Here is a 27,280-nt window from a genome sequence, read left to right as displayed (position 1 = left end):
GCGTGAATATTACGGGACTCAAAAGACGCAAGCATGTCAGGATAATGAGCCGGAATACTTTGGGCATTTATGTGAACTACGTTGAAATTTTTCACACAGTCAGAGAAGAGAGAATTGAGATTGGCGTTAAGTGGAAGGGAAGAATTTGCACTTTGAAGACTTAAGTCAATCAATGACTCATCACCTGAAGACACCAACAGAAATGCACTACTTAGTATACTACAATTTGAGGACATTATAATAATTAAAAATAAATAATATAAATTAAAAATTAATAAAAATAATTAATAAATAATATAAATTAAAATTAATAAAAAATAAATAATTTTAAAGCTTACTTAATAACTAGTATTTCTTATTTACTGTAACTGTGCCCTAAATCCACCAGCTGCGTGAAAGATACCATAGTATATAACAAACAGTGCAAAAATAATTGTTTACAAAATAAAAGTTATAAAAGTAAACAGAAACATAAAAACATAAAAAAAACAAATGATATTGTTGTTCTTAAACATTAATCAACTTGCAAGTCAAAACGTATCTTAAGAAATAAAATATACATATATATACATGTACATGTGTGTACGCATGCACATACGCATACACATACATATACATACACACATACATACATATATATACATATATAAATATAAGGTAGCACTAATTTAAATGAAGTGCAATTAACAGTTAATAAGTTGAACATATGGTAAAATAAATTCCCTACCTGTGTAAAAAATAGCATTATAACTAAACAACGCAATAGTAGTGTAGCAACGCAACGAATTACGAGGCCAGTGACGGTCATTAGAAATATAAGATAAACAGTTGCAAAGAAGCCGTGAAATAGTGAGCCCGCGTCACTCGTTGAGAGTGCGACTTCCATTGCAGCGTAATCAAAGTAATATAGTCAAAGAGTTGATTTTAAAAGAAATAATAAAAATCGAAAATTTTAAATGCTATTTAAGACGCTTATAACTAACAAGTTAATCAATACAAGATAATAAACAAAGATTACACAGATGAGTTAAATAGAACTATTTTCTATAGGGCTTTCTGGGCCTAACATTAACATTTGGTTTCGGAGTAATCGAAGCCACTGAGGTCTGCTTCCCTGCTCCCACCTGCATCAAGGTTGCCGGCGCCGCTGTCACAACGTGGCCTACACTGGCGACGCTGCCAGCCGCCTCCGGAATAGCGTCAACCTCGGCCACAGAGACGACCCGATGGTGCTTGCTGTCAGGGCCGACCACAAAACACAGCCATCCCTCGTCCAGCTGCGGGATACCCCAAATCGTTTGCGCGCCGCAACAAACGCTTCGTGTCGGCCCTTTATCAGAAATTCGGACAATGTGATACCGCTGCCCTTTAATTTAGATTTGCTGTACCATATCTTATTGCGGAGCCCCTGATCACAGAATTTTATCAAGATAGCACGATGCTTATTCCTATTATTTGTACGACCCAAGCGATGGCACCTCTTAATATTGCTTACTATGATTTCTGCCAAGGATAGCCGCTCTCTTAACACCTTGCACACAATCTCCGCTGGATCTTCATTGTGAGCTTGGGGCACACCATGAACAAGCAACATATTCCTCCTGGATCGGACCTCCATGTCCTCCTGCTGTCTGGAGCGAATTTGAAGCTGCACCTGCAAGTTCTCTAGCGCCGTCATCACAAAAGCTCGAAATGCACTAAATTGCGCATTTATATTGGTCGTCGGGCTGGCTGCAGGAATGGACGACCGAAACTTCCCTCTGGAACTCGTTTATTTGAGCTGTGAACGTGGCTGCTAGCTGCTCAATCGATTTTTGAAGCTGATCCATTGTAGTGTTTGTAAAAGTGAGTGGTAGGCAGTGATGTGGCAAATTTTTAGATAAGTAATTTAGAATAGGATTCAAACAATTATTTAATGTTGAAGCCGGTGGATAACTGAACTCACATGTACATTTTATTTATTATTACACTTGTTGAAACAAATATTAAATATTATTTAAAAACGAGAACTGATTATAATGTGTTTATTTTGTTGCGCCTACCTCCGAGAAAAAACATATATATATATATATATATATATATGTTTATGTGAGTGTAAAGTTATTTAATAAAATAACTTTAATACACACTCACAACGAAAAAAGAAAAGACAAACACAAGTAAAAAAAAAAAGAAAAACAAATGTTCAAGAGAAGCGATGTTATATAAATAAAATTGTGAACCTCAACATGATGCGTGCAAGGGCGGTCTTATCACTCAAGTAGTGATCTCTTCCAGACAACCCTGCATTAAGATGCTGGTAGGACCTAACGGGCCAGTGCATTGTACATACATATATATAAATGTAAACAATACATACACAAAGATACATATATACATTTATAAAACATACAACATATATCAATACATATATATATACATAAATAAATAAGTTTTTTATATAAACACATCTCGTACGTTCCTTAGTAAAGAGTACTTTAGATAGTAATTGACTCTAGCGTCGTAGCACTGCTACGAAAAAAGTAAATTTAAAACGTAGCGCTACAAAATATGTTATTCAAGAAAAATGCAATACAAAGGCCGTGAAGTCGGAAACTTGGTGTTACAATTTGAACAGTGCTTTATCATCTGAGTATAATTATTCGATTATTAAAGTTAAAATAATTTATTACAAATTTAATTTGTATTATTTATGCCTAGGCTCGTTGCTGCGAACATGCCAGGGATGGGGAAGGACAAGAATGTCCAAGCTTGGAAGGTGAGCGTCTCCCTGGTGATGGCGCTAGCTGCACTGTCCCCGATGAACAAGTAAGAACAATAAAAACATACTTGAAAACGGGCAATATTATTAATATCCTTTTAATTCAATATTCATTGTATATATATTTTTTATGGTATTGGTAGGTGGACGGGCAAATGGGCCACCTGATATTAAGTGGTCGCCACCGCCCATAGACATTGGCGATAGCCAATATGCCACTAACTTTGGGAACGAAGTTGTTATGTCCCTTGTGCCAATGTAACACTCTTCAAACCAGAACGCAACAATATAGTATTGTATTAACATCACATCTGATGAGAGTGCGGTTACTACCCAGACGGGCTTGCACAAAGACCTATCACCGAGTGATATATCATGCTCTATTCTGCGCTATAATTATTGAAAAAAGCACATTATATGTATATCTGAGCCGAGATGGTCTAGTAGTTAGAACGCGTGAATCTTAACCGATGAGTTCAAAGCAGGGCAAGCACCACTGAATTTTCATGATCTTAATTTGTGCTTATAATTCATCTCATGCTTGACGGTAAAGGAAATCATCGTGAGGTAACCTAATTCACTGAAAATCTACCACATGTGTATTCCACCAACCCTCATCGGAGCAGCGTGGTGGAATAAGGTCCAAGCCTTCTCCTCAAAAAAAGGAGAGGAGGCCTTAGCCCAGCAGTGAGACACTCACAGGCTGTTACTGGTTACTATTGTTTTTCTGTCTTGCAACTTCACTATAAATGGATTCAATTCGTAATAAACTAACAGCTGTTTTTTTATATTCTTATGAAGTTAATCTTTCTTAACTTAATCTTATTTATATCTTATAATCAGATTATTACACTAAAGTTTGTTTTTTTTTAATTCATCGACATTCACTAAATCAGAATAAACTGTAGCTTCAGAACTTGAATAAAACTGTACATTTGATTAAGCTTTATTTGTTTTGTCTTATCCTTCAGATAAATTGAAGATTGTCTTTGAATAAATTCCAATTGTTTTAAAATAATGTTAATCCTCTTTTAAATTACATAAATCCAATGAATAAGAAGAAGATTGATAATATGAGTAAATATGAATTTATAATTGATTTGAAGGTGATACGAAATATATAATTAGAATAATTATTTTAACAAAAGATATAATTATTATATTACAAAAGAATCAAATGAAATTAAAATCAGCTTAAGCATGCTCAGAAATAGGAAAAAATATTGAATAAAAGTCCTTCTAGTTTTCTAAAAATTAGTGAGTCAATTAGAGTGTGAGCATAATCGTTCGTATGAAAAAATTCAAAATTGATTTACAATCGGCGAAGCTACAAAGAGTGTATGAAAATATATACAAAGAGTAAATATAAACGGCTAAAATCCAGATTTTAAAATATATTTTATATATTACATAATAATAGAATATTTCTTAGATTTACTTATATTCATTTACTTTACTTGTATAGTTATTTGTACATTAACATAACGAGAATTTTTATTTTTTTTAGATACGTGTTAGCGATGACGATGGATCCACGAATAGCGCTCGTAACAGTATCGACCCGTTTCGCACAGAAAACGATCCAGGTGATCATTTTAATTTAAAAATACATTTTAAAACTAATTTTAATTTTGTTTATAAAATACTCAGTAGTAAATATTAATAACAATAAAACGTTAATAGGTTTAGTGTCAAGAAATTCTCATTCGTAGCAAGATCCCGAGGTATGTGCCAGTACTACACTCTAGTACCTCGGAAAGCACGTAAAACGATCCTGCATCTATGCTTTCTCCGTTCGATTAGAAACTTGTCACGTGTCACATCTTCTATTAGATAATGAGACTGATATATATCATAAAATTTCTAGTGTGTGTCTTTGAGATTCCGCCTATTTTAATATAGGTTCGGGCAAAAAAAATATAATCAAGCTTTTAACTTTCATTTACTTAAGTTTTTCTTATTACAGTCGCAACAGAAAGTATGTTAAGAACAGGTCGATACTACAAAGGAATATATTGGCCCTCAATTACTAATAGTTTTAAGGTAAGAGAACAACTAATAAAAGAAAAATGCTTGGTATTAAAAATGAATTTTTTTATACCAAATTTATATGAAAAAATTAAGTTCTTTTATAATTTTTAATATGATTGAATGATTTCAGGAACAAACTGTAGAATTATCGTATCAAAGGTACTCGAGGAGGCAGAGACAAAAATCTCTTATAATGGTCAATATTGTAGATTTAGCATTAAAGGTGGGTTATTTATTTATATCTGTTTATGAATTATAATATTAATATATTTTTCAAATTATTATATTTTTTATTTCAGATATGCTTATCATTAATTTATACATTATCAAATCGTCATAATCGTAAGTATATTTGAACTTGTTCTTTAAAACGGAGTCATTATATACATGCCTGAGTAAATAATTGTACATTATTAACAAAGCAATTTTTACACATTTTAAAATTAGTCTAGGAAGTCGTTGTGACGTCAATAGTGTATTTTATAATGCTCTCAGCATCAGTTTAAATTATCATAGTTTTATTTTATTAATATAATATAATCATTTTTATAATAAAGCGGTAATGTAAATTGAATATAAATTTTAACTTTGTCTCTGTTTACTTTAGTCGATACTGTAACAAACGGCTACCAAATAGCTTGGACGGCGGCGTTCGCTCTGCTGAACATTGCTGTGTGCTTACTGGGCTGTTGGCGTTGCTTCGCTAATAACTATCTTCATTGGGCTGCAGCTGCCACCTGGATATTGCTTATAGCCCAAGGTAATATCAACTTATATTTATCTTATCAAAACACATAAGCAACTTATATAGTCTACTAATCTACATACTTACATTTCAATCCGAAATCTCTGTTGGTGAAGAAATAAATTGCAATAATTAATCAACTAAACTAAACTTCACTTCAGTAACAGAATATTTTGTTATGAAATAATCTAATTCACTCCTATTTTTCTGCTCGACGTATCTTCTATAATTACTCGACTAAGATTTCCTTTGAAGTCTTAGAATGAGTTTTTTGAAAGGTCGTAAAAATAAATACAAACTATACATAAATAATACTATTTACCGATTTATCATCTTGATTATAATTAAAATGATTATCTTGTAATAATCTGAAGTAATTAGTATTTTACTGTTAAATTAAATTTAATCTTGATATTGTCTACAACTACCTATACTTAGACTAAGATATATAAGTAAATATTAATCTTTTTTTATGACATTAGCAACTTTTAAATTAAATCTGACGTTGAAATTGTACCCTCATCGAATATTTTTTTCCAAAGCATTTCCCGCACAATCGTTGACATATTAAAACTTTCCTTGAAATGCTAAGAATATACAAATGCATAATGATATATATATTTTAGGATTAAGTGGACAAGGTATAGGATTTCAAGAACCACAAAATCAAGTATGGTACATGCTGTTCATTATATTCGTACCATATGCTATGCTACCGCTCTCTCTCGGCTGGTGTATCGTCATAGGCCTGCTGTCCTCTATGTCGCATGTCTTAACCACGGCTGTCACTATTCCGGAAATTATGCAAAAAACTCCGGACGCCGTAAGTATCTTTTTCTTCATAAGCTTATGTATAAGTTGTGTTATGAAAGTAGAGGTTTTTCCAGGGCTCCTTGTAACATACCTACCAACTTATTCCACTGCCAAATCGTAATACTTCATACAACTAAAAAAAATTATCACCTTCGAAGGTGCGCTAATTTATAGCAAATTACCCCCAATATCTAAAAATTGTTGCTCAATGCAAATTAGTTTTATTTTAAAAACACATTATGTACACACTATTAACTTACTGTTTACCGATATTTCTTTTTATATTTAGATTAATATTATACCTACCAAGAACGACGAACTATAATATTTTCTTTAAAAATTGTTATCATTTCTCATGTAAGGCTTTTTGTCTTTATGAGAATTAAATGTCTATAAGCCTAACTTAGTTCCGGTTTAAGCGGTGAGTGAACCGTGAATAAACCGGAGTGTGAATTGCCTGAGGAACATACGTATATAATTGCATCTTAGCTACCGTGATTGCAGGTGCATTTTAATGTGTTAGGAATTTTCAATATTTCTTACAATTCCAATGTGTCTTTGGTGATCACTAATCAACAAGGAAGCCTATTTGGCCATCTGCATTTCAGTGAATAAAAATAATTGTAATATTTTTTGTTTTCTTTTCACAAGGCTCCTTCCTGTGGTATACGACTACTCTTTGGCAATGCTTTGCTATATACTGCTGTTAATTTTGGCGGAATGTACGCTAAATATCTAGCAGACTGGGGGCAGAGGAAGGCGTTTCTCGAAACTCATAGATCTATGGTCACCAGACAGAAAACAAAACGAGAGAGTGACCGACAATGGAAATTGTTTCAAAGTGGTAAGATTTATGATAAAATAATATGAACTCAAAACAAAACAGTAATTTATAATAGCAGGTGAAATTTTCCATCAGTTCCAGTATTACTAAGGAATGTTATTTTCATTACAGTCATACCAGACTTCCTAGCCAAAGAGATTTCTAGTCACGTATCGAGAGTAAGAGGTGAATTCCAGGAGCAGCAATTTAATAATTTGTACATCCAGCGACACGAGGATGTCTCGATCCTCTTTGCTGATATCAAAGGCTTTACAGGTAAATAGTTTCTATCTACTCAATATAATAATGTCTATTTAAATGTTCAGGCTAATTCCTTTAAATTTTTAGAGCTCTCTAGCAAATGTAGCGCGCAGGATTTGGTGAAGTTGTTAAACGAACTATTTGCCAGATTCGATCGATTAGCATCGGTAAGTGTTCAACTTGTTTTTTATATTATTAGATACGGTTACATATAGACAAGTATAATTCTATTTATATATTTTTTCTTTTACAGGAAAATCATTGTCTTCGTATTAAGCTACTGGGGGATTGTTATTTCTGCGTGAGTGGATTACCTGATCGACGCAGCGACCACGCCTTCTGCTGCGTCAACATGGGCCTGCAAATGATTCGCGTTATCCGAGACGTTCGATACAATAAACAGGTATATATTTAAACTAATATTTCTTAATAGTTCTCATACATAATAGACTACCTTATTATAAAATCTCGTAGATAATAATATACTTGTCAATTTTTTTATTAAAGTTTAGGTCGGTATTTATATGTAGGTTTTTTATAGTTTTTATTGTTAATTTTTAATATATTTATATATTGATAAAAAAAATAGTTCCTACTGAGTAGTACTTTCTTGTAACTGCAGTTGTGATAAATTTGTAAAATGACAATTTTAAAGTGATTACTCGTAAAAGAGCATAATTAAATCAAGTATATTTTAATTTCAATCACATTATCATCACATCACAAAACATTTGGATGAACAAAGGATGAACTCAATTCTAGTATAAGACACTTTTTTCGATTTTTTTATGTTAAACAGTCATTTCATGCTTAGTTGTTGATTCACAGGTCGACCTAGACATGAGGATTGGAATACACAGTGGCATAGTGCTGTGCGGTGTACTGGGTTTGCTTAAGTGGCAGTTCGATCTCTGGTCGCATGATGTTACGTTAGCCAACCACATGGAAAGTGGGGGCTTGCCAGGGTAAGTTTTAAGAATGTGGACTAAGAAGTGTACTTAGAAAAATATTATGAAACACATTACAGCTTTCCTTTGTATAATAAAATTTAAGTATATTGTCCATTTCTAAGCCAATTAAATATAGCCTTAAACACATTCATTCGTTTGATTGGTTCGTAGTAAAGATGACCCTAGACCGAGCAAGGGATCCAGAATTACACTAAGATCAATTGACACCAAAAAGGAAGACAACTGACTCAAAACAAAAAAAATAAAAGTTGTATCCTATCTGTAATTACTTACACCGTTGGTTGCCTGGAAGAGATCGCTATGTTGCGATAAAGTCGCCATAATTGTACATTTATTTAGGCAGTATACATGTTTTCTATTTTTCTCTTTGTGGTGTGGTGTACAATAAAGTATAAAGTAAAGTAAAGTTGCTATCCTAAAATGCTCGAGCTTTGATGCTCCCTGGAAATAAAATTATGCAGGCACATCAAACAACCAAATTATAAACTGATAGAGAGACATACTAAAGACGCACGCAGACGTCTGTGGAAACTACTAGACAACATTGATTAAAATTTATTTTTTGATATCTTGTTTTTTTTTTATAGTCGAGTGCATATATCATCAGCGACGATGGAGTGCCTTAACGGTGCGTTCGAAGTGGAACCCGGGGAGGGGGAAATGCGTAATCCTTATTTACGAGAACTCAACATCACGACTTATCTGATCAAAGCGACGGAACACCCTAGACGGACACGGAATAAATCGACAAACAAGTAGGCTAAACAACTTTTGTTCTTTTCTTGATAGAATATTCTAGAATGCAAAGTGTATAATAATAATAATCTTAAATTCAAGCAACATGCAACCACCAATACAACCAAATGAAGTCTTACCCAGACGCCCTAGTGGAAGCATTGAAGAGGAGATCACTACCGATTGGATACCAGAGATGCCATTTCAAAACGTAAGTTAACAGTCCAAAGGAAGTACTGATGTTTCCTCAGAAATAATTCATTTATTAATAATGGATGTCATAAATATTTTGGGTAAAAAGCTGCAAGAAAAATATTTAACAGATTTTTACGGGTGGCTACATAATTGTCGGCAACACAAGGTGTCTTTTGGTGGTAGGTTACTTTAGACCATAATTATTGTATACACATTGAGCCTGTTGGCATTTATAGATGCACTTAACATTATTTATTTTTAAATTACGATACCGAAGTAATCCTCAGAGAAAACTCAGATGGAGTATAATCTGCTATGTCAGAACACGGCTATATTATTAAAGCTTATAATATAGAATTATTTATATATGGTATAAAAAAATTGTTACATTTCATAATTATTAATTTTTCTCTTAAACATAAAATTACAATTTCAATTTAAATGAAGTTATTGTGTTGTTAATAATGAAAGTGTTCTGCGAATTCATCTTATATATGACAAATATCGCTTCTTCTCGTTCGAATTCATCAAGTCTGCGTTAAGGCATTGTTCGTTGATTGAAGTATACAGTTGTTGTTGGCACTTGCGTGAAGGTTTTTGATTTAGTATAGTCAAATTGAAAGAAAGTAACAGAACATGGAAATTGATATTTATTGAAAGAATATCAATTTCCATGTTTTCCACTGTTATTAATTAAAGGTAAACAATATATAAATACAGAGTGAATTAAATGAAAACACTAAAATAAATATGTTTCTTATTGTTGTAATAGGTTATAATAATGATGTACTATGTTATTATTCACGCACACACAAGTGAGTTGAGAGAGATTTAGAGTATAAAATATAGCCCATAGGCGTGCCAATAAATGTTTCATATCAAAGACTAAAATAGGCATCGCACCACATTCCGAGCATTCTAAACATTACAGTAATATGTAATGTTTTTTACAGTATTTTCAAAGCAGCACAAGTGGTACCACGTGGTATCGACGAACAAACAAACAAGAAGATGTGGAACACGGGCAAGATATAGAAATCACATCGATGTCAGAGGTACTTTTTTATGTCAATTACTACATTAATTAATATTACATAATATTTATTTACAAATATATAGGTAAATAATTTAATATATTAACAAATAACAATATTTGCCATTGAATATATAAAATTTGTATAAATAAGCCGTGTATTCGTTCACGATTTAAGTATCTTTAACTGTTTTTAACTGGTGCTTGATTGAAGACAATTGTGTATTTTAAATGTTCGTTGTTTTAAATTTCGTCCGACAGGAGGATGATATAATAAACCACTCAATCGAGGTGAACAGTAACCGGCGCATGCGACTCGAACACATGCGGCAATGGTCGCTGCACTTCCGCCGCGCGTCGCTCGATGTGCGCTTCGGTCAACTCGACGAAAAGACCTTCAAGTCAAACGTGATGTGTTGTTGGGTGCTTTGGCTGTTCATTGTCGCCGTTCAATGCATTATACATTTCAAGTATGTTGCTTTTAATCCCAATTCTGCTTTTAACTAATTAGGTAAACTGTTGAAGTTCTGTTAGAGATATTTATTTTATTTATTTAATTTTTTGGGAAACAAGCAGTACAATAATACATATATAATAAATAACAATAGAATAACACACGAATCAATTAAGTTTCCACTAATAACTAATGCAAATAAGAAGCATAAAGTAAATAGGGAGATAAAATGATTAAAATCAGAACTTTGAACAATTATATACAAAATTAACAGGTTAGTAAAAATTATTAAAAATTAAATATTGTGCAAATAGCTCTCAACGTACCAAATATTTACATAAAAAGCTGTGATTTGTGCTTTGTCAAAAAAAAAAGTTACATTATGTGTGGAATAATAATGATTCTTACTTTTTGTTTTATCAAACAAGACAGTCCAATTTAAAAAAATAACCTTTTTCAGTTGTTGGTTGTTGGTTATTACCTTGTTCGTGATGACGATTCTTCTGACTCTATCGTTTCTGGTGGTGATGGCGGAAGAGTTCCCTCGGGCAATACCACTCCTAGCGCATTTTTCTGCAGCCATAAGTGCAAATAGACTTCGACGGAATGTGCATATTTGCTGTTTTGTCACAATTATGTCGTTATCCAGGTAACATTATTAAAGATTTTTCCGATAATAAAAACGGTCAAAATCTGTGTATATAAATTCCTAATTATTTTTTATTCATAGATCCTCTTGGTTTTTGATATTTAAGTCAAAAGTATTTTTTAACCGATAAAACAGATTTTATTATTTTTAACTTTTCCAGCACAACCAAGTTATACATATGCCCGCCATCTTTTCCTACCGCCGGACCAGAAAATAGCACACTGCTAAATTCAACTCGTGAAAATTATACGGAAACCGTGCAATCGATACTATCAGAGGAAGCTAAAATAGGCGAATGCTACAAACCTGAATATGTCGTTTTCACTTGGATAATATGTTTGGTGGCTTTGACTTCGATATTAAAACTTTACTACTTGATAAAAACCGTGCTGGCGATCATCAATGTGGCGATGTATTCGGTTCTGTTACTCATTTATTACAACGTAGACTATTATAGTTCCGCTACGCATGATTCGTAAGTACTATCCGGTTTATTTGTAATATTTCTTAAAGGTAATATGTGTAATTAAATGGATTATTTATTTTATAGCGACCTACGTTTCTACGTGCAAATGTTGATATTGATGACGATGTTTTCGATAATAGTGGTATATCACGCAAGACTCGTCGAAGTAACATCTAGACTTGACTTTCTCTGGAAACTGCAAGCCGAGACTGATTTAAAGGAAATGAGAGACACGCAAAGAACCAACAGGCATCTACTGAAACACATACTTCCTGATCACGTGGTTAATCATTTCTTAAGCAAGGACAGATGCCCAGATGTAAGCTTAGTAACGTTTGGCGGTCTTGTTTTTTTTAATAATTTGGGAATTTTCATTTAACTACAAATATTTCATGTCGTGTTGACATTTTGGTTTATGCAACCTATTAATTATAGATAATTATAGACAAATAAATCAACCAACAGAAATATCGTTTCCGTAAAAAGTATGATAATTGAGAACTAAAGTTAAGCTCCATCTTTTGATACAGATAACACCCATAAAGTTAATTGTATTAACAGTTTCGTAATAATTCGTATATTTTTGTATTTTTTCAGGAACTGTACTCACAGCGAAGAGATGAAGTGGGAGTAATGTTTGCTGGAATTCCTAATTTCCATGAATTTTATTCTGAACAAAAAGCCGTGGACTGCATGAGACTGCTCAACGAGATCATTTGTAATGTACCAATCAGATTTAATTTCTCGATTAGGTTCTAAAAATTAACATTCAATTAAAAATAAAGCTCTTTCTAGATTGCATCAGTTATGGTCGTATTTTGTATGACTGAACCTTAGATCGCATCAAACTCAATTTTTTAATTCTTATCTACATTTTTATTTGCAGTTGACTTCGATAGACTGCTCATGCAGCCTCGGTTTAAAAGCATTGAGAAAATAAAAACAATTGGAGCTACGTATATGGCTGCCTCTGGTCTTAACCCAAACCATAAAGTAAGTTATATTTTTTTATGAATAGAAGCGTAATAAGTCAATTAGTTATTCCATAATAATTATAAGTAGCTAGCATAGGAAAGCTGGCCCAAAGCGGTTTTGTTAACATTAAAAGCCCCAAAATTGTAATTTTTGCTTGATTGTATTAAGAAATTTTATATCATTTGATAGGAGAGTTATCGAACTTAAAAATAAAACTGGCCAGTGGGGTAATTTTTAAATTAAAGGTTCTTCAAAAATCTACCTCTCACAATATTAATATATATTATATTATATTCTTTAGACCGCTGATGATGGCTGCGAACATCTTTGCGCACTTGTCGACTACGCTTTCGCTCTACGTGAGGCTCTGGAAGATATTAACAAGCATAGCTTCAATAAATTTCGATTAAGAGTAGGTGAGTAATATGTCCTTATTTATATGTAATTGAAGCTGTGTGGCATAACGCTGCCCCATTGCAGAATATCTGGTATGCTTCCTCAAAACAATCTCTTAGGTTTCCCATTTCTTTTAGCTCATTTTTTAGGCGACAAAAGCACAACGAGGTAATTAAATGAAGAGTTTTTTCCACAGATGCCGTTCCGATTTTATGAAACTTTTATATAGTTCATATTATTCATTTATAGGAATCAGTTGTGGCCCATTAGTTGGTGGTGTGATCGGCGCACGTAAGCCGGTTTATGATATTTGGGGTAATACTGTCAACGAAGCCTCTCGAATGGAGTCCACTGGAGCTATGGATCGCATACAAGTCACTAAGTACACGAAGCAGGTACGTTTCAAAATAAATATTATATATTGTATATATTCTTACAAAAAAGAACAAACATATTTTAACTTTGCCGTTTTAGAATCTTATTTGTAATGTTTTTATTTAATGCGTTAACGGAGTTAAATTCTCGTGCAGGTATTGGAGCGGCGCGGCTACGGCGTAGAGGCGCGCGGCGCAGTGGAGGTGAAAGGCAAGGGACGCATGGAGACGTGGTGGGTGACGCGCGTAGGTGCACGTGGTGCCGGCGCACCCACCGCCCCTGCTCCGCCGCGTTCTCTCGCCGCGCTCGTCTACACTATGCTACAGGCGCGCAAGCGCATCTACACGCATCCCTTCTGCGCCTCCGCCGATGGTTACTACAACCTTTTATATTAATATTTGCAATTAATCTGACAGTGATTTACTGATACAATAAGATCTAACACCCACGATTCTTTGCTAATTAAGTAAAGAATCGTGGGTGTTAGATTGCCTATTGCAGCTAGCCCTGAAATCATTATTTTACGCGAAATTCCTTTGCAGCACCGGGAAGAGTGCGTCCCGAGCGCGCCGGCACCGCGCCCAGCGAGCGCCGCCCCGGCCCGCGCCGCACGCGCCCGCGCAACACGCTGGCTTGGTATGTCACACTTCACAGCTCTCAAATATACATCTTGTACTGATATGTAATTCTAATTAACTAAGAACTTTGAGCGCACAATTAATGAGATGGAGGCTTGTGGAAGAGATAAATAGGACAAATAAGAATAATATTATTAATATTATTTATGTAATTCTTATTTGCATATGCACATTACAGCGCTTTTTGTACAACTACAAATGCTACAACTACAAATAAGGTTTTGGTTTTGGGCACAAATATGGAAGAATAGCGATGTATTAACAATAATAATTTAATTTAATAATAATAAATGTTAAAAAACTAAACAAATATTTTATATTCGCTACGTTTTATTAATGACACTTTTTTCTTAGCAATGGCGACTCAGAAACAGGTAGCAGACCCTATTCGAACAGTATGGTTGCGCGACGACCGGACATGGCGCCTCCGATAGTCAGCAGCATGTCCGCGCCACACACGCCCACCGCGTCACACATATCACCTGAACGATTATTCTCTGGAACCACTAAGCTAGGGATAAGCGCGAGACTAAAAGCCGCGAGTTTTTCCTACCGTACTCGACCGAACAGAGATCGATCGCCAAAGATTCGAGAAGAAAATGACGGTTCAAAAACATCGATCGCTAACGGAGCGCCCGGTTCGTTCCGGTTTAGGTCGGTTACCACGGCCTCGTTCTTTAGAAGTCGGAACAAAGAAAGAAAGAAGGATCAAGAAGTCACTGAAGAGAACGGACAGACAGACACCGTGACCACTCGGATGTAAATATTAAAAAATACTTTTAAAAAGAAATAGCTGTTAATAATTAGCATTTGTAATTATTTTTATATGTTGTATGTAAGTTGAAAAGTATGTAGTTAGACGCTGGCGTCGCCATAAGTAATATTTTTAATATCTCGATGTTTTATTTATTGTTTGACGGTTTATTTTAAGGGTAACTTTTGATACTAGATACTTATACTGATTTATTACTAATTATATGTTGTGATTTTTAATATTTTACCATTAATTTGACTGTCCTCTGTTATAATTAAGTTAAATAACAATTTGTATATTGTTTCTGTATATTTTATTATAACTTTATACGCTTAATCAATGAGATCTATTTCTTTATAATTTATATTATGACGTATCTGATACTACAGATAAAGGCCGCAAAGTCGGTTAACAACAAAATTATAACAAATAAGTATTGTGATTTCCATGTAGTTAATTTATTTCATCGCTAGTATTTTTTTAGTTGCAAGAAAATATATGTGCAAAAATTTATCAAAATATAACTTGGTAGCGTCAATAACGAACTATACTTATACGTTAATATCTTTTGATAGCGAATGGATACTAGTGTCTTGTAAATGAGTAAGCATTTAAATTAAATATTTTATAAATGTACCCTTGTTTTATAAAGGCGTAAATGTGGCTAAGGCCTCCTCTCCCTGTTTGAGAAGGTTTCTACCTTATTCCACTACGCTGCTCCAATGCGGTTTGTTTAAATACACGATATTTTCCTTCACCGTCAAACACGAGATGAATTATAAACACAAATTAAGCACATGAAAATTCAGTAATTCTTGCCCGGGATTGAACACGCGATCATCGGTTAAGATTCACGCGTTCTTACAACTAGGCACACCTACCCCGTACATTAAAGCAATGAAAAGATGTACTTCATATATCTACGTCTATATATCATTTTGTTGTCTACTAATATTTGTAGCCGCAATTACTTTTTTTTCTCCTTAATGACATTATGAATGAATGCTTGGTATAAAAAATATTGACAAATCGTATGCTTCCCGACGTTGTTATGATAAAGCGAATGCATAGTATAATTGCGGACTGGTAAATATTATTTTTAAATTTTTCGTTCAGTAACGACGTCTTATTTTTTTGCAGCTAAGATAAAATGCCTACATAATTTATGTGATTTAATTTTTCAAAACTGTTGTGTAAGCTAATTAATATGTTTATATTGTATAGTAAATTATAAATATTTATTGTTTAGATTATTAAAATGGAATCCTATGCCAAAACAAATTGATTGATCTCTCAATAAATATTAAGCCATAAAACGGGTAAAATATACTTGAAATGCCATATTGCATGAATTACATTGTAAATATATTAAACTATTTATGTCAACTTTTAATGTCTGTACTTTTAATTAATTAATTAATATGAATATCATAAAATAATCGTTTATCAATTTTGAAATTTGTTAGATATTATTTATTAGATATAAAGTAGAAAGTGAAGTAAAGCCAAATATTTTATTCTATATTATAATATGAATGTCGTCTACCTTCAAACTAAATATATATTGTGGTCTATAAAAACGATTTTTATTTCATTTTTATTATTATTAATTACTAACAACTTTATATTTAATATAGAGGAAATATTTTTGTGTATAAAAACTGACCCTTAAAATGAAATTTAGTTGTCGCGAAGAAACGCGCTAAAGCTGGGTAGAGTAAAACGGAATTAAAAAAACAAAATTAGACATCGACCCTTAAAAAAAATGTAATTTGTGCTGTTTCTCTGTTAGCACACTTTATCAACAACTCTTAGTTTAATATAATTTTCCTATTTATTTCCTCTCCTCTCTCGGACCACTTACTGAGTGCATAAATTTATTCTTAAAATAATAAATCCGTGTCATACCATAGGAGTGCTTAACCTAAAAGCAGGTATACGTTCATAGCGGCGCTACAGTCCGCTTTGATGATACAATTTATAAGTTGTATCATTTTAGCCCCGATTGAAGCGCTACGAGCTTCTATCGTTTACTACGTCACTTAAACCTCCTGGCATCCTGGTACTACCGCCTAAATAATTTCATTAAATCTCTACACAACTTCCAAATGCAGTTCTCATAATACTAAAATATATTAGAAAAGGGAGACATTGATAATCATATTCCTGACAAAGCGGGATTCTTCAAACTATCTCTTCAAGTTCTGTAATTTTTTCTCATCAGTAATATATACTTATATACAGTAACAGCCTGTAAATGTCCCACTGCTGGGCTAAGGCCTCTTCTCCGTTTTTGAGAAGGTTTGGAGCTTATTACACCTGCTCCCTTACCACGCTGCTCCAATGCGGGTTGGTGGAATACACATGTGACAGAATTTCGGTGAAATTAGACACAGGCAGGTTTCCTCACGATGTTTTCCTTAATCGAGAAGCACGAGATGAATTATAAACAGAAATTAAGCATATGAAATTCAGAGGTGCCTACCCGGGTTTGAACTTACGTTAATCGGTTAAGATTCACGCGTTCTTACCACTGAGCCATCTCGGCTTTTATACTCATATTTTACACTTTACTTTGTCTTTATGTATATATAAGTATATACTCATATTTTATTAATCTATTAAGACAGAGGTTTTTTTTAAAAAAAAAAAAACAAGTAAATAAAACACGTAATTTCTTTTGAATTTTTATAATTTATTTATAAAAATATTGTGTTGACCTTAGTGATGTACGTTTAATAAATATATTCCTCGCTCATTCAAGCGAGTTTTTCGTTTTCCATCATCTTAATCGACACAGCCGTGTAACATTTTGGAATAGGTAAATGTAGCTCCAATGCCAGACACTCGCCAAGGGACAGGGTGTACGTAAAGAATGCGCTAACTTTTAGGACTTAAATAATACTACACGAACGTCTGGCACTGGCCTCAAACTAAAAATAAAACTTACCTTATTAATACAATATATTAACAATAGATAAGTATAACCAGGGTTTAATAAGTCGACGAGAAGAAATTTAAACGAATCTTCTTTGGATACGAAGGAATTACAATTACAGGGCGATGAGTGAAACGTGTTTGACCTAAAAAAAACTTCTGTCACGTGACATCGACACGCGCTTTGATTTCTAAAGTAGTAAAAGATCGTTTTTATAAATAAAACGAATACAGTCGTTAGGATATTATAAACATTAACAATAAGGCTTTCAAAAGTAAACATTTTTAAAAGAAAATAAAATTACAAAAGATTTGATTTTATATATATGGTTATATTATATATATAATGTATGTACATTGTAATAGTATATTATAAAATATTTTTCATTGAATGTGAATCTTATAAATATATTTTGCTAAATGAGATTTCAATCATTCACATAAAGTATATACTTTATTTATATTTACAATTTTATTATTCTTCTAAGTAACAAAAATTACTTTAGGCCGAAACTTTTCCAACGTAAACAATGTTTTTATCTATTATATTATACGTGAAGTTATAAAATTTATTGTACATTTTTGGTTTATTAATATAAAAAGAGAATGAAAACAAAAATATTCGAATGGCACTATACCTTGTTAGCAGTTATAGTAGCCATCGAACGCTTTAAATCACTACACGACGTAGTTCGGAGGCGTGGGCACAAATTTTTGTTACTTTTTCATCAATGCCGTCCCAAAATACTGGGTAGTATCAGCATGCGACACATTATTTTTAAGTATCACAAACATATTTTATGATACTTTAAACAAAAGTATATATTATGCCTATGCATTTTGTAATATATATAATATGTATTCTCAACACGGTATAACGTATATATAACTCAAATTAAATTAATCGTTTACGCTTTGTTTTAATTCATGAAAGTTTTCGCAAAGTTAAATAAGACGTATAATTCTATTACAAGGCACTAAGCAACAAATGTTTTCTAAAACGTCAGTTCTTCGCCGTCTATTCTGTTCGAGCGAGATTATAGTAAAATTTCCAAATCGAATTTCAGTGAATGTTTCTATATGTAACGTTTCTGATGTTTACTGCAACTGCACGCGGTTTTTTTATTCTATTGATTTTATTATATTAAAAATAAAAAAAGAATTACTTTCACGGAATAAAGTTTCTTAGGTTTTATTATTACGAAAATTTTACTTTTTTCGTTAATTCGAATTCATGATTATAACGATATAAATTTACATTAAAAAATAGTTTAACGTTATGGAACTTTATATATAAACTGTCTGCCTAACAGCGTTCCAAAATAACATGCAGACTTTATATATAATTTAAAAAAAAAAATCATTTGAAGTAAAAAAAATATGTATAAAGCTTAAAAAGAAAAATCTAATTGATGATGAATTTTTTTTGATGATAGGACTGCACAAAAATTATAAATTCAATTTTCCTAACTATAGCCTGAAATTCGTTTCTATTAAGGCCACAAGATGTCGCCTCGATATGTAATATTTAGTATGTTTTATCATATTCCAGTATAACTTTTTTTTATTTTATTGACATAGTATACGTAGTTTATTATTTATTTTTATCTATTTACTGACTCGACACAATTATCGATATATGTAATTAATGTATATTTTATTTATAGTGTTTGTACAAATTACAATATTAATGACATTAATAATAAAATATGTAATTGATTATGAACAAAATTAAATATCTATGGAATGATATTCTATGTATACAAATTCATTTAAAACACAATAACTCATTTAAAAATTTGCTTATTTCAGCATAATTTGAACAAAATATTTTTTTTCTTAGAAAAGTTAAAATAAATAAATTTATTGAACTTGTTCAATAGGCATGATGACTGATTTTGAAACAACCTTCTACAATGTAGGTACACATCTACTATTACCGAAAATAATTTTATTTCAGTAATAAACTAACTATACGCAAATAATTGCATTTTCATTTACCTATTTTGAATTTCGCTCGAAAACACTCGCAGGTGTCATGGCGGCTGCACGTGACGCCACGGATCAATAAACGACAGTAAATGTTGTATTGTCTATACTCAATGAAGAAAGTCAGAAAATATTAAGTATTTACTAAGGTTAAAAATGAATTTCAAAGTTTACAAGTGGTGTGCGGTCTCTCTGTGTAAAAATACATTCGAATGCCAACCAGATCGAAGAACAATCTACAGAAGCAGAACGACCATATATAAGTAAGTAACGAGAGATGATGGTTCTTGAAGAATGTGAAAAGCAATTAAAAAAAAGTATGGTTACAGAACATTTTGAAGAAATTGCAAATTGAGGCAGAGATTCATAAAGATTTATTATATATTTATGATATATTTAGATTTATAGAAGTATTTGTAAATATGTAAATTCACAAATTCAGTATTAGTGGGGCTAAGTGGGATATTGTCTTAAAAGTTCTTACTGGTGAAAATATTAGGGCTAAATATATGCGAGTAATACTATATAGCTAACAGAAAAAAAAGCTATAATAACACTAAAGATAAATAAAAATTTACTTACAAGGAAGTTTTCACATTTCGAAATTCAGATGAGCAAGTCTTTATTTGATGAAAGAAACTCTCCTAACATCAACAAATCCTGGGCAAATTAGAGGTATTTGCCTTAACAAAACCTTGTTCCATCATTGATAGATCTTGGATGTTTTATTTTCTTCATAAAAACGCGAATAATCAACGACTCAACTAATTAAATGATGCAAAATAATTTTGAAACGCGTAAACACAAACAACTGTTCAAGAGAAACGGTTATAGATACAGAGGCGTGACGTCATTCGCTTTAATTGGTGTTTCAAATAAAATGGCCGATTGCAGAATTTTGTTCTTTTATTTTATTAAAAACCTTATTAATCTCAATGTGTATATTAAAATAGGATCATTTTTTAGAATCCTTTTAAAATAGTTTCTTCTCTAAAATCATTTATTTTTTAATTCTTTAATACCGTCATCATGCCTATTAACACATAAAACCAGGAATAATCATAACGCTAATAAAATTTACTTGAAATTAGCTTTGTAATAAATGTATGCACACGTCGCGCCGATAGTCATTTTAGATAATGGACTCGCGCGAGTAGCGGCATTGTGTCCGTTTCTGATTTTATACTTTTCTAACAAGTGAAAAGTGGTAAAGCAGTTTGTTTTTATAGCTGTTTGCAATTCATCTGTCATTAGTCACCAATAATAATCACACGTAATTGCATCAATAGTTTTTTTTACGACATAAGATAATTACTAAAAATATCCATATAAAAACCATTATACGAATTATTTTAATGTCGTTTTTTAATAATATAATATTTGTTAATTTCTTGGAATGTCCAACTGTTAGCCGTCTTATTTAATATTGTATTATATTTATCAGTCATTCATATATCGTTTCTTAATACTTACGATATATATAACGAGCACTCATACTTTATTATCGCTTTTATAAATAACATTGGTAGGTTAGTAATAAAATGGATGTATATTGAAATTATTAGGAAATAAATACTTAATATAACTTATATATTATTATGCCATCATAATGGAATCTATCTTTGATACAAACGGTTATTATATTTTATAAATAATATATATTTTATTGTCTCATATATTTGATATTTGAAAGACAAAGATATGACATATTTATATCTTTGTAAAGTTTGTACATATATTAATATAAATAATCATATTAACTAGTGAATCGATTTAATTTTAATTTAAATGTAGATTGCTTTCTCACCTCTTTTCGAGTTTAATAAAAACTCAAGACTAGCATTCTGTACAAGTCGGTTCGCTCATAAACATTGCAAATATTCTTATAGTAATGACGAAGTTATTTATAATTTGTATTTTATTTATATTTATTTCGTATCCTTTTCAAGTACGAGTAAAACTTTTTTTGTGCGATAGTCGCAACAAGTCCGACCGCAACCGCAACAGCCTGTGAATGTCCCACTGCTGGGCTAAAGGCCTCCTCTCCTCTTTTTGAGGAGAAGGTTTGGAGCTTATTCCACCACGCTGCTCCAATGCGAGTTGGTAGAATACACATGTGGCAGAATTTCAGTGAAATTAGACACATGCAGGTTTCCTCACGATGTTTACCTTAACCGTAAAGCACGAGATGAATTACAATCACAAATTAAGCTCGTGAAAATTCAGTGGTGCTTGCCCGGGTTTGAACCCACGATCATCGGTTAAGATTCGCGCGTTCTTACCACTGGGCCATCTCGGCTTTTCCCGCAACAAGTCATCGTCGTATATTCGATTCGTCTTTTTATCTTCAAACTTATATGTACTGACATATCACACAACGTCTTGTAACAAAACACATAGACGTTTATCCGTCTGTAGTTCTTTAAATAAACATAGGCAAGAACTTATGTTAACATCACTTTTGATTTTTTCGTTCGTGTATTGTATTTTCAATTCTATAAACTTTATGGCACCAATTGTAATCGTATTTTGTTTTATTTCATTAACCTTCTATGATAGACATTGGTTTATTCTCACAAACTTGATGATAATGAAATGTCATAGATTCAATTGTCCTCCGAAGCCATTGGTGTTTGTAAGACTTCTATCCACCTGTAAATAAAAATTATATAATGACTTTTAATAGAGTATCTACCGTAAATCGAAAATACAGACAAAATTATATAAAAATTGACAAAATAAATGTACAAAAGGATCTCGTTAAAACAACTCGGGTAACGAATATTAGTAAATATTTAGAGAAGTGAGTTTTGAAAGTATTCCGAAATTAATAACTAAACCAAAAAATAAAACGACTCAGTAGTATTACATTTTATAGACGTACCATGAACGGAGTCGAAAACGCGACAAACGTACTCAACATCTTTTTATTGTAAAAGACTAACTATTCCGATAGCATAATAAGTAGACATAAACAAATCTTAGATTTACATATTCCATGCGATTTACTTATAACTCGACTATATAATATAAAACAAATAGATCTCGATTAATATATCTTTAATTGTTATATATTCTCAACTCGTAACACTAAAGTTCCTATAACAGCTTTATAAATTCCATAGACTATTTAAGATGTCGACCAATGATGTCACGTTAGGTCAAAGTCGTTTATAAATACACATTATTGTTCCTAACCTAACAATAATTTTACTATGCTAATATATATATATATATATATGATAAATAATAATACTAATATATATTTTATTGCAATTATTATTAAAATATATATATAATATATATATATATATATATATATATATATATATATATATATATATATATATATATTTTAATAATAATTGCAATAAAAATTCGTTCAATAATATCTGAAGTGTTTCATATATCGTCAATTACCTATTGTATGTGAAGTGACTGTCAGCGCGGAAGAAGTAGACGTGATTCTTGAACTGCAACTTAAATACGAATTCTTTGTCGATCCCGTCACCGGGAGACGGTGCGCCAACGCTGTATCTGTAAGATAGTGAAAAATAATTTTGTAACAATAATTATAACCAAATATATATTTTTTTATATATTTAGCATTATAAAAAGAAATTGGCTAAGACCTACATAGATATAGGTCCGGTGATCACTAAAATCCTCAGTCATTGGCTAATATCTCGAGTAGTACATTGTTATGACATATAGCCAAGCCTCACCCGTTCTTGATTCACCAAGAGAACAGGGGTTGATATGAAATATGTTTGGTGGTTATATAACTAACTCAGGTACTAGAAAAGATGGAAGTGATATGCGTCATAAGCGTCAAGCTCCTTTATCTTACCCTAGAAGGGGCAACGACGCAAGCGGTGCGCTGTCTCGGCAGGTCTTGTAGAAGAACAACGTGAACATCGCGAACACCACCCACAGCTTCTGCCAGCCGTGAGAATTCTTGAACTTGCGTAGCAAATATCCGGATAGCTGACTCTGTCATTTGTAAAGCGAGTTTTTTTGTTTTGAAATTTACCTTCAAAATATCATGGAATCAAACTTTTTAGAAAAAAGAAAAAAATAATAAAACAAATTTTTGATGACAAGTGTTTGCGTCAATTTCTGTTTATAAAATGAATCAATGCCTAGTATATATATATATATATATATATATATATATATATATATATATGATTCTAAATTCTAATCTAAATTCGAATTCCTAAGAGATTCCTTTTCTTTTTTTTCCTAAGGGAACTGACTTAACCTATATATATATAATATATAGGAATGCTTTTGATTACTCATTTTATAAGGCTAATTAAGCTTGAACATACGAATATTCGATATGTAATAACCTTAATGACTTAACCTATATATATATATATATAGGTTAAGTCAGTTCCCTTAGGAAAAAAAAGAAAAGGAATCTCTTAGGAATTCGAATTTAGATTAGAATTTAGAATCAAAAGCATTCCTAAGAGATTCCTTTTCTTTTTTTTCCTAAGGGAACTGACTTAACCTATATATATATATATATATATATATAGGTTAAGTCATTAAGGTTATTACATATCGAATATTCGTATGTTCAAGCTTAATTAGCCTTATAAAATGAGTAATCAAAAGCATTCCTATATATTATATATATATAGGTTAAGTCAGTTCCCTTAGGAAAAAAAAGAAAAGGAATCTCTTAGGAATGCTTTTGATTACTCATTTTATAAGGCTAATTAAGCTTGAACATACGAATATTCGATATGTAGAGCCTGTATAAATATGATCAGTTCCTCTCACAAACATGGGCTCGGCGGCGAGCGTGTACGCACCCGCATCGCGCGATGCAGCTGCTCGCGGCGCAGCGACGCGGCGCGGTGCCAGCACACGTGCGCCAGCGCGCCGCCCGCGCCGCCCGCGCCGCCCGCGCCCTCCGCCTCGTCTGTCGCATGCGCAGCGTTTGTAGCAACCCGACACTTATACGCTTATTCTTAATCAGGTCCAGGGCGCTCGGAGTAAGGTAACAGGAGGACGGAGTTTCACGTATATATTTTATTAGTACGAATAAAGTTAATATCCTATTGATACTAAATGTGTAACAAATTCTATTAATTTTCAAAAACTACATGATAAATATAATTGTTCGTTCATTCGATGTGAATACCAAAATTGGCGCAATTATGAAGCATTAGACCTATAATTGACAACGACCCGAAGAGAAACGTCTCAAACATTATTAATAACAAGAAATGGTACTTTTTGGTAGAATAAAAACCCCAGAAGTAATATTTAAAAATAGGAGACGCAATAGGGCCTCCCAAGTGGAGGGAGCGTACCGTAGTCCGGCAGCGCGTGCGAGAGCCGCACGTCGGCGGCGCCGGGCCGCTCGCGCGCCGCCCGCACGGCGTCGCCGAGCGCCGCGCTCCAGCCGCGGTACTCCGCCTCGCTGCTGCCGCTGAGCGTCAGCCGGGTGTCCTCGCCTGGGCGCACGCGGGTATGTGAGACTTATTAGGTCTATCGATATTATGTCGGGTTAAAGATCATTTATAATATTGCTAGCTATCCGACAACGCACGGGTAGAATAAAGGTCAACATAAAACGTTTATATTTAAGAACAAAATTACATAGATTTTTTTTGTCGATGACCTTCGATTGAATACGCAAAACTCATTACCAAAATTGTAATTTTCGTTAAACTTTTTTATCAATAAAACATAAAGCACTTAAGGCACTCTACCACACGCATGGTGTTGGAAAACCAAACCACTAGCAAAATATTTATCGAGGAGGGTTGAATTCAGGCTTGAACAAATCCTTTTTCATGCAACTTTCTACCACTCCGCCAATGCGATCCTAAATAAACTAAATAAAGCTTGGCATACGGCAACACTGCATTATTACCCGAATTCGAATATACATTTAACCTCACCTTTGACCACGAACGAGTGCGGTAACTCGGTGGGTTCGATGCTCAGCTGGTTCAGCGACAACACCGAGTGTGCACGAAACTGGCCACTCGAGCACTTGGACGCCAGTATGAGAATGTCGTTAAACTGTCGACGAAGAAACAGCAAGCGATATACATTTCTATTAGTTGCAATTATTTATGTTTCAATTTACACGGCATACATTAACTAATTGAGATTATATTATAATTGAGATATTTTATATCATAAAAGATCTAATTATAAATATTAACTTTACATTTTGGTGGTAGGGCTTTGTGCAAGATCGTCTAGGTACCACCCTCTCATCATACATTCAACCGCCAAACAGCAATACTTGTTATTGTTGTGTTTCTGTTTGAAGATTGAGTAACCGTAAAACCGTAACCGTAACAGCCTGTGAATGTCCCACTGCTGGGCTAAAGGCCTCCTCTCCTCTTTTTGAGGAGGTTTGGAGCTTATTCCACCACGCTGCTCCAATGCGGGTTGGTGGAATACACATGTGGCAGAATTTCAGTGAAATTAGACACACGCAGGTTTCCTCACGATGTTTTCCTTCACCGTAAAGCACGAGATGAATTATAATCACAAATTAAGCACATGAAAATTCAGTGGTGCTTGCCCGGGTTTGAACCCACGATCATCGGTTAAGATTCACGCGTTCTTACCACTGGGCCATCTCGGCTCATTTGATTGAAGATTGAGTGAGCCAGTGTAACTACAGGCACAAGAGATATATATCTTAGTTCCCCAGGTTGTTTGCGCATTGAAAATGTAAGGGTAATGATTAACATTTCTTACAGTACCAATGTTTATGGGCAATGAAGACCTTCAGGTGGGTTTTAATTAAACATAAATATACTCAGAAAATAAGTAATTAAACAGTAGCTATTGATAAAATTACACATATTATACGTACCAAGAACAGCATCCTTTGTTGTAATCCTTTGGAAGTGTGTGTATAGACGCAACCTAATCTTATGAATTCCCGGTCGGCGACCAGCAGCTTATCGTACCCTAAAGTAAAATCACTCAATATTAATCAGTGTCTATAAAACATTTGACGTTTGGACCTTCTCTCGTATTCGTGAGTTCTTTGTGTAATGCCATTCGATAACAACATATAAATGTTGCGTATACAAAATATCAAGTTGTAATGATGTCATTCCCACCCAGGAGGTCTCGCTGCAGCTGACAAAGCGCAGCATGGTTCTCCACGTGTCGCAGTTGCTTCTCTGCCGCGGCCGACGCAGTGCGAGCCAGATCCAGGGCCGCAAGCGCAGACGAACTGCCCGTCGCTGTCCATAACTCTACAAGAGCGTAACACGGGTAATAATAC

General features: G+C 33.1%; 2 protein-coding genes and 1 pseudogene across 6 annotated transcripts in view; 1 reads left to right on the top strand and 2 right to left on the bottom strand.

Moving 5' to 3' along the window:
• LOC126776308 (adenylyl cyclase 78C) overlaps positions 1 to 16,649 on the top strand; it is an 86,443-nt gene extending 69,794 nt beyond the window's left edge. For all 3 annotated transcript variants that reach the window (XM_050498746.1, XM_050498727.1, XM_050498737.1), the window contains 26 exons: positions 2,701 to 2,808; positions 4,269 to 4,347; positions 4,728 to 4,804; positions 4,923 to 5,015; positions 5,092 to 5,134; positions 5,400 to 5,552; positions 6,164 to 6,360; positions 7,002 to 7,194; positions 7,306 to 7,449; positions 7,522 to 7,601; positions 7,688 to 7,837; positions 8,263 to 8,399; positions 8,993 to 9,160; positions 9,243 to 9,351; positions 10,289 to 10,390; positions 10,630 to 10,838; positions 11,283 to 11,471; positions 11,632 to 11,946; positions 12,022 to 12,256; positions 12,535 to 12,655; positions 12,824 to 12,930; positions 13,214 to 13,328; positions 13,558 to 13,703; positions 13,839 to 14,055; positions 14,226 to 14,319; positions 14,676 to 16,649. In XM_050498746.1, coding sequence (XP_050354703.1) covers positions 2,701 to 2,808; positions 4,269 to 4,347; positions 4,728 to 4,804; positions 4,923 to 5,015; positions 5,092 to 5,134; positions 5,400 to 5,552; positions 6,164 to 6,360; positions 7,002 to 7,194; positions 7,306 to 7,449; positions 7,522 to 7,601; positions 7,688 to 7,837; positions 8,263 to 8,399; positions 8,993 to 9,160; positions 9,243 to 9,351; positions 10,289 to 10,390; positions 10,630 to 10,838; positions 11,283 to 11,471; positions 11,632 to 11,946; positions 12,022 to 12,256; positions 12,535 to 12,655; positions 12,824 to 12,930; positions 13,214 to 13,328; positions 13,558 to 13,703; positions 13,839 to 14,055; positions 14,226 to 14,319; positions 14,676 to 15,084 — 3,990 coding nt within the window. In that variant the 3' untranslated portion in view covers positions 15,085 to 16,649. The remainder of the gene's footprint in view (positions 1 to 2,700; positions 2,809 to 4,268; positions 4,348 to 4,727; positions 4,805 to 4,922; positions 5,016 to 5,091; positions 5,135 to 5,399; positions 5,553 to 6,163; positions 6,361 to 7,001; positions 7,195 to 7,305; positions 7,450 to 7,521; positions 7,602 to 7,687; positions 7,838 to 8,262; positions 8,400 to 8,992; positions 9,161 to 9,242; positions 9,352 to 10,288; positions 10,391 to 10,629; positions 10,839 to 11,282; positions 11,472 to 11,631; positions 11,947 to 12,021; positions 12,257 to 12,534; positions 12,656 to 12,823; positions 12,931 to 13,213; positions 13,329 to 13,557; positions 13,704 to 13,838; positions 14,056 to 14,225; positions 14,320 to 14,675) is intronic.
• On the bottom strand, positions 1,038 to 1,829 carry LOC126776797 (uncharacterized; annotated as a pseudogene).
• A 1,111-nt stretch (positions 16,650 to 17,760) lies between the features above and the next one.
• LOC126776355 (FERM, ARHGEF and pleckstrin domain-containing protein 1) overlaps positions 17,761 to 27,280 on the bottom strand; it is a 61,007-nt gene continuing 51,487 nt past the window's right edge. For 2 of the 3 annotated variants that reach the window (XM_050498820.1, XM_050498828.1), the window contains 8 exons: positions 27,114 to 27,251; positions 26,861 to 26,958; positions 25,926 to 26,049; positions 25,332 to 25,475; positions 24,828 to 24,937; positions 23,852 to 23,994; positions 23,422 to 23,538; positions 17,761 to 22,653 (listed from right to left, as the gene is read on the bottom strand). In XM_050498820.1, the coding sequence (XP_050354777.1) occupies positions 22,608 to 22,653; positions 23,422 to 23,538; positions 23,852 to 23,994; positions 24,828 to 24,937; positions 25,332 to 25,475; positions 25,926 to 26,049; positions 26,861 to 26,958; positions 27,114 to 27,251 (920 nt within the window). In that variant the 3' untranslated portion in view covers positions 17,761 to 22,607. Of the gene's footprint in view, positions 22,654 to 23,421; positions 23,539 to 23,851; positions 23,995 to 24,795; positions 24,938 to 25,331; positions 25,476 to 25,925; positions 26,050 to 26,860; positions 26,959 to 27,113; positions 27,252 to 27,280 lie in introns of all 3 variants that reach the window. The other variant, XR_007669944.1, reaches the window with a different exon arrangement.

This window comes from Nymphalis io, chromosome 2 (genome assembly GCF_905147045.1).
Source record: "Nymphalis io chromosome 2, ilAglIoxx1.1, whole genome shotgun sequence".
Taxonomy (NCBI): Eukaryota; Metazoa; Arthropoda; class Insecta; order Lepidoptera; family Nymphalidae; genus Nymphalis; species Nymphalis io.
Note: the sequence above shows the minus strand (reverse complement) of the source record. Positions and strands in the feature narration are given on the sequence as shown.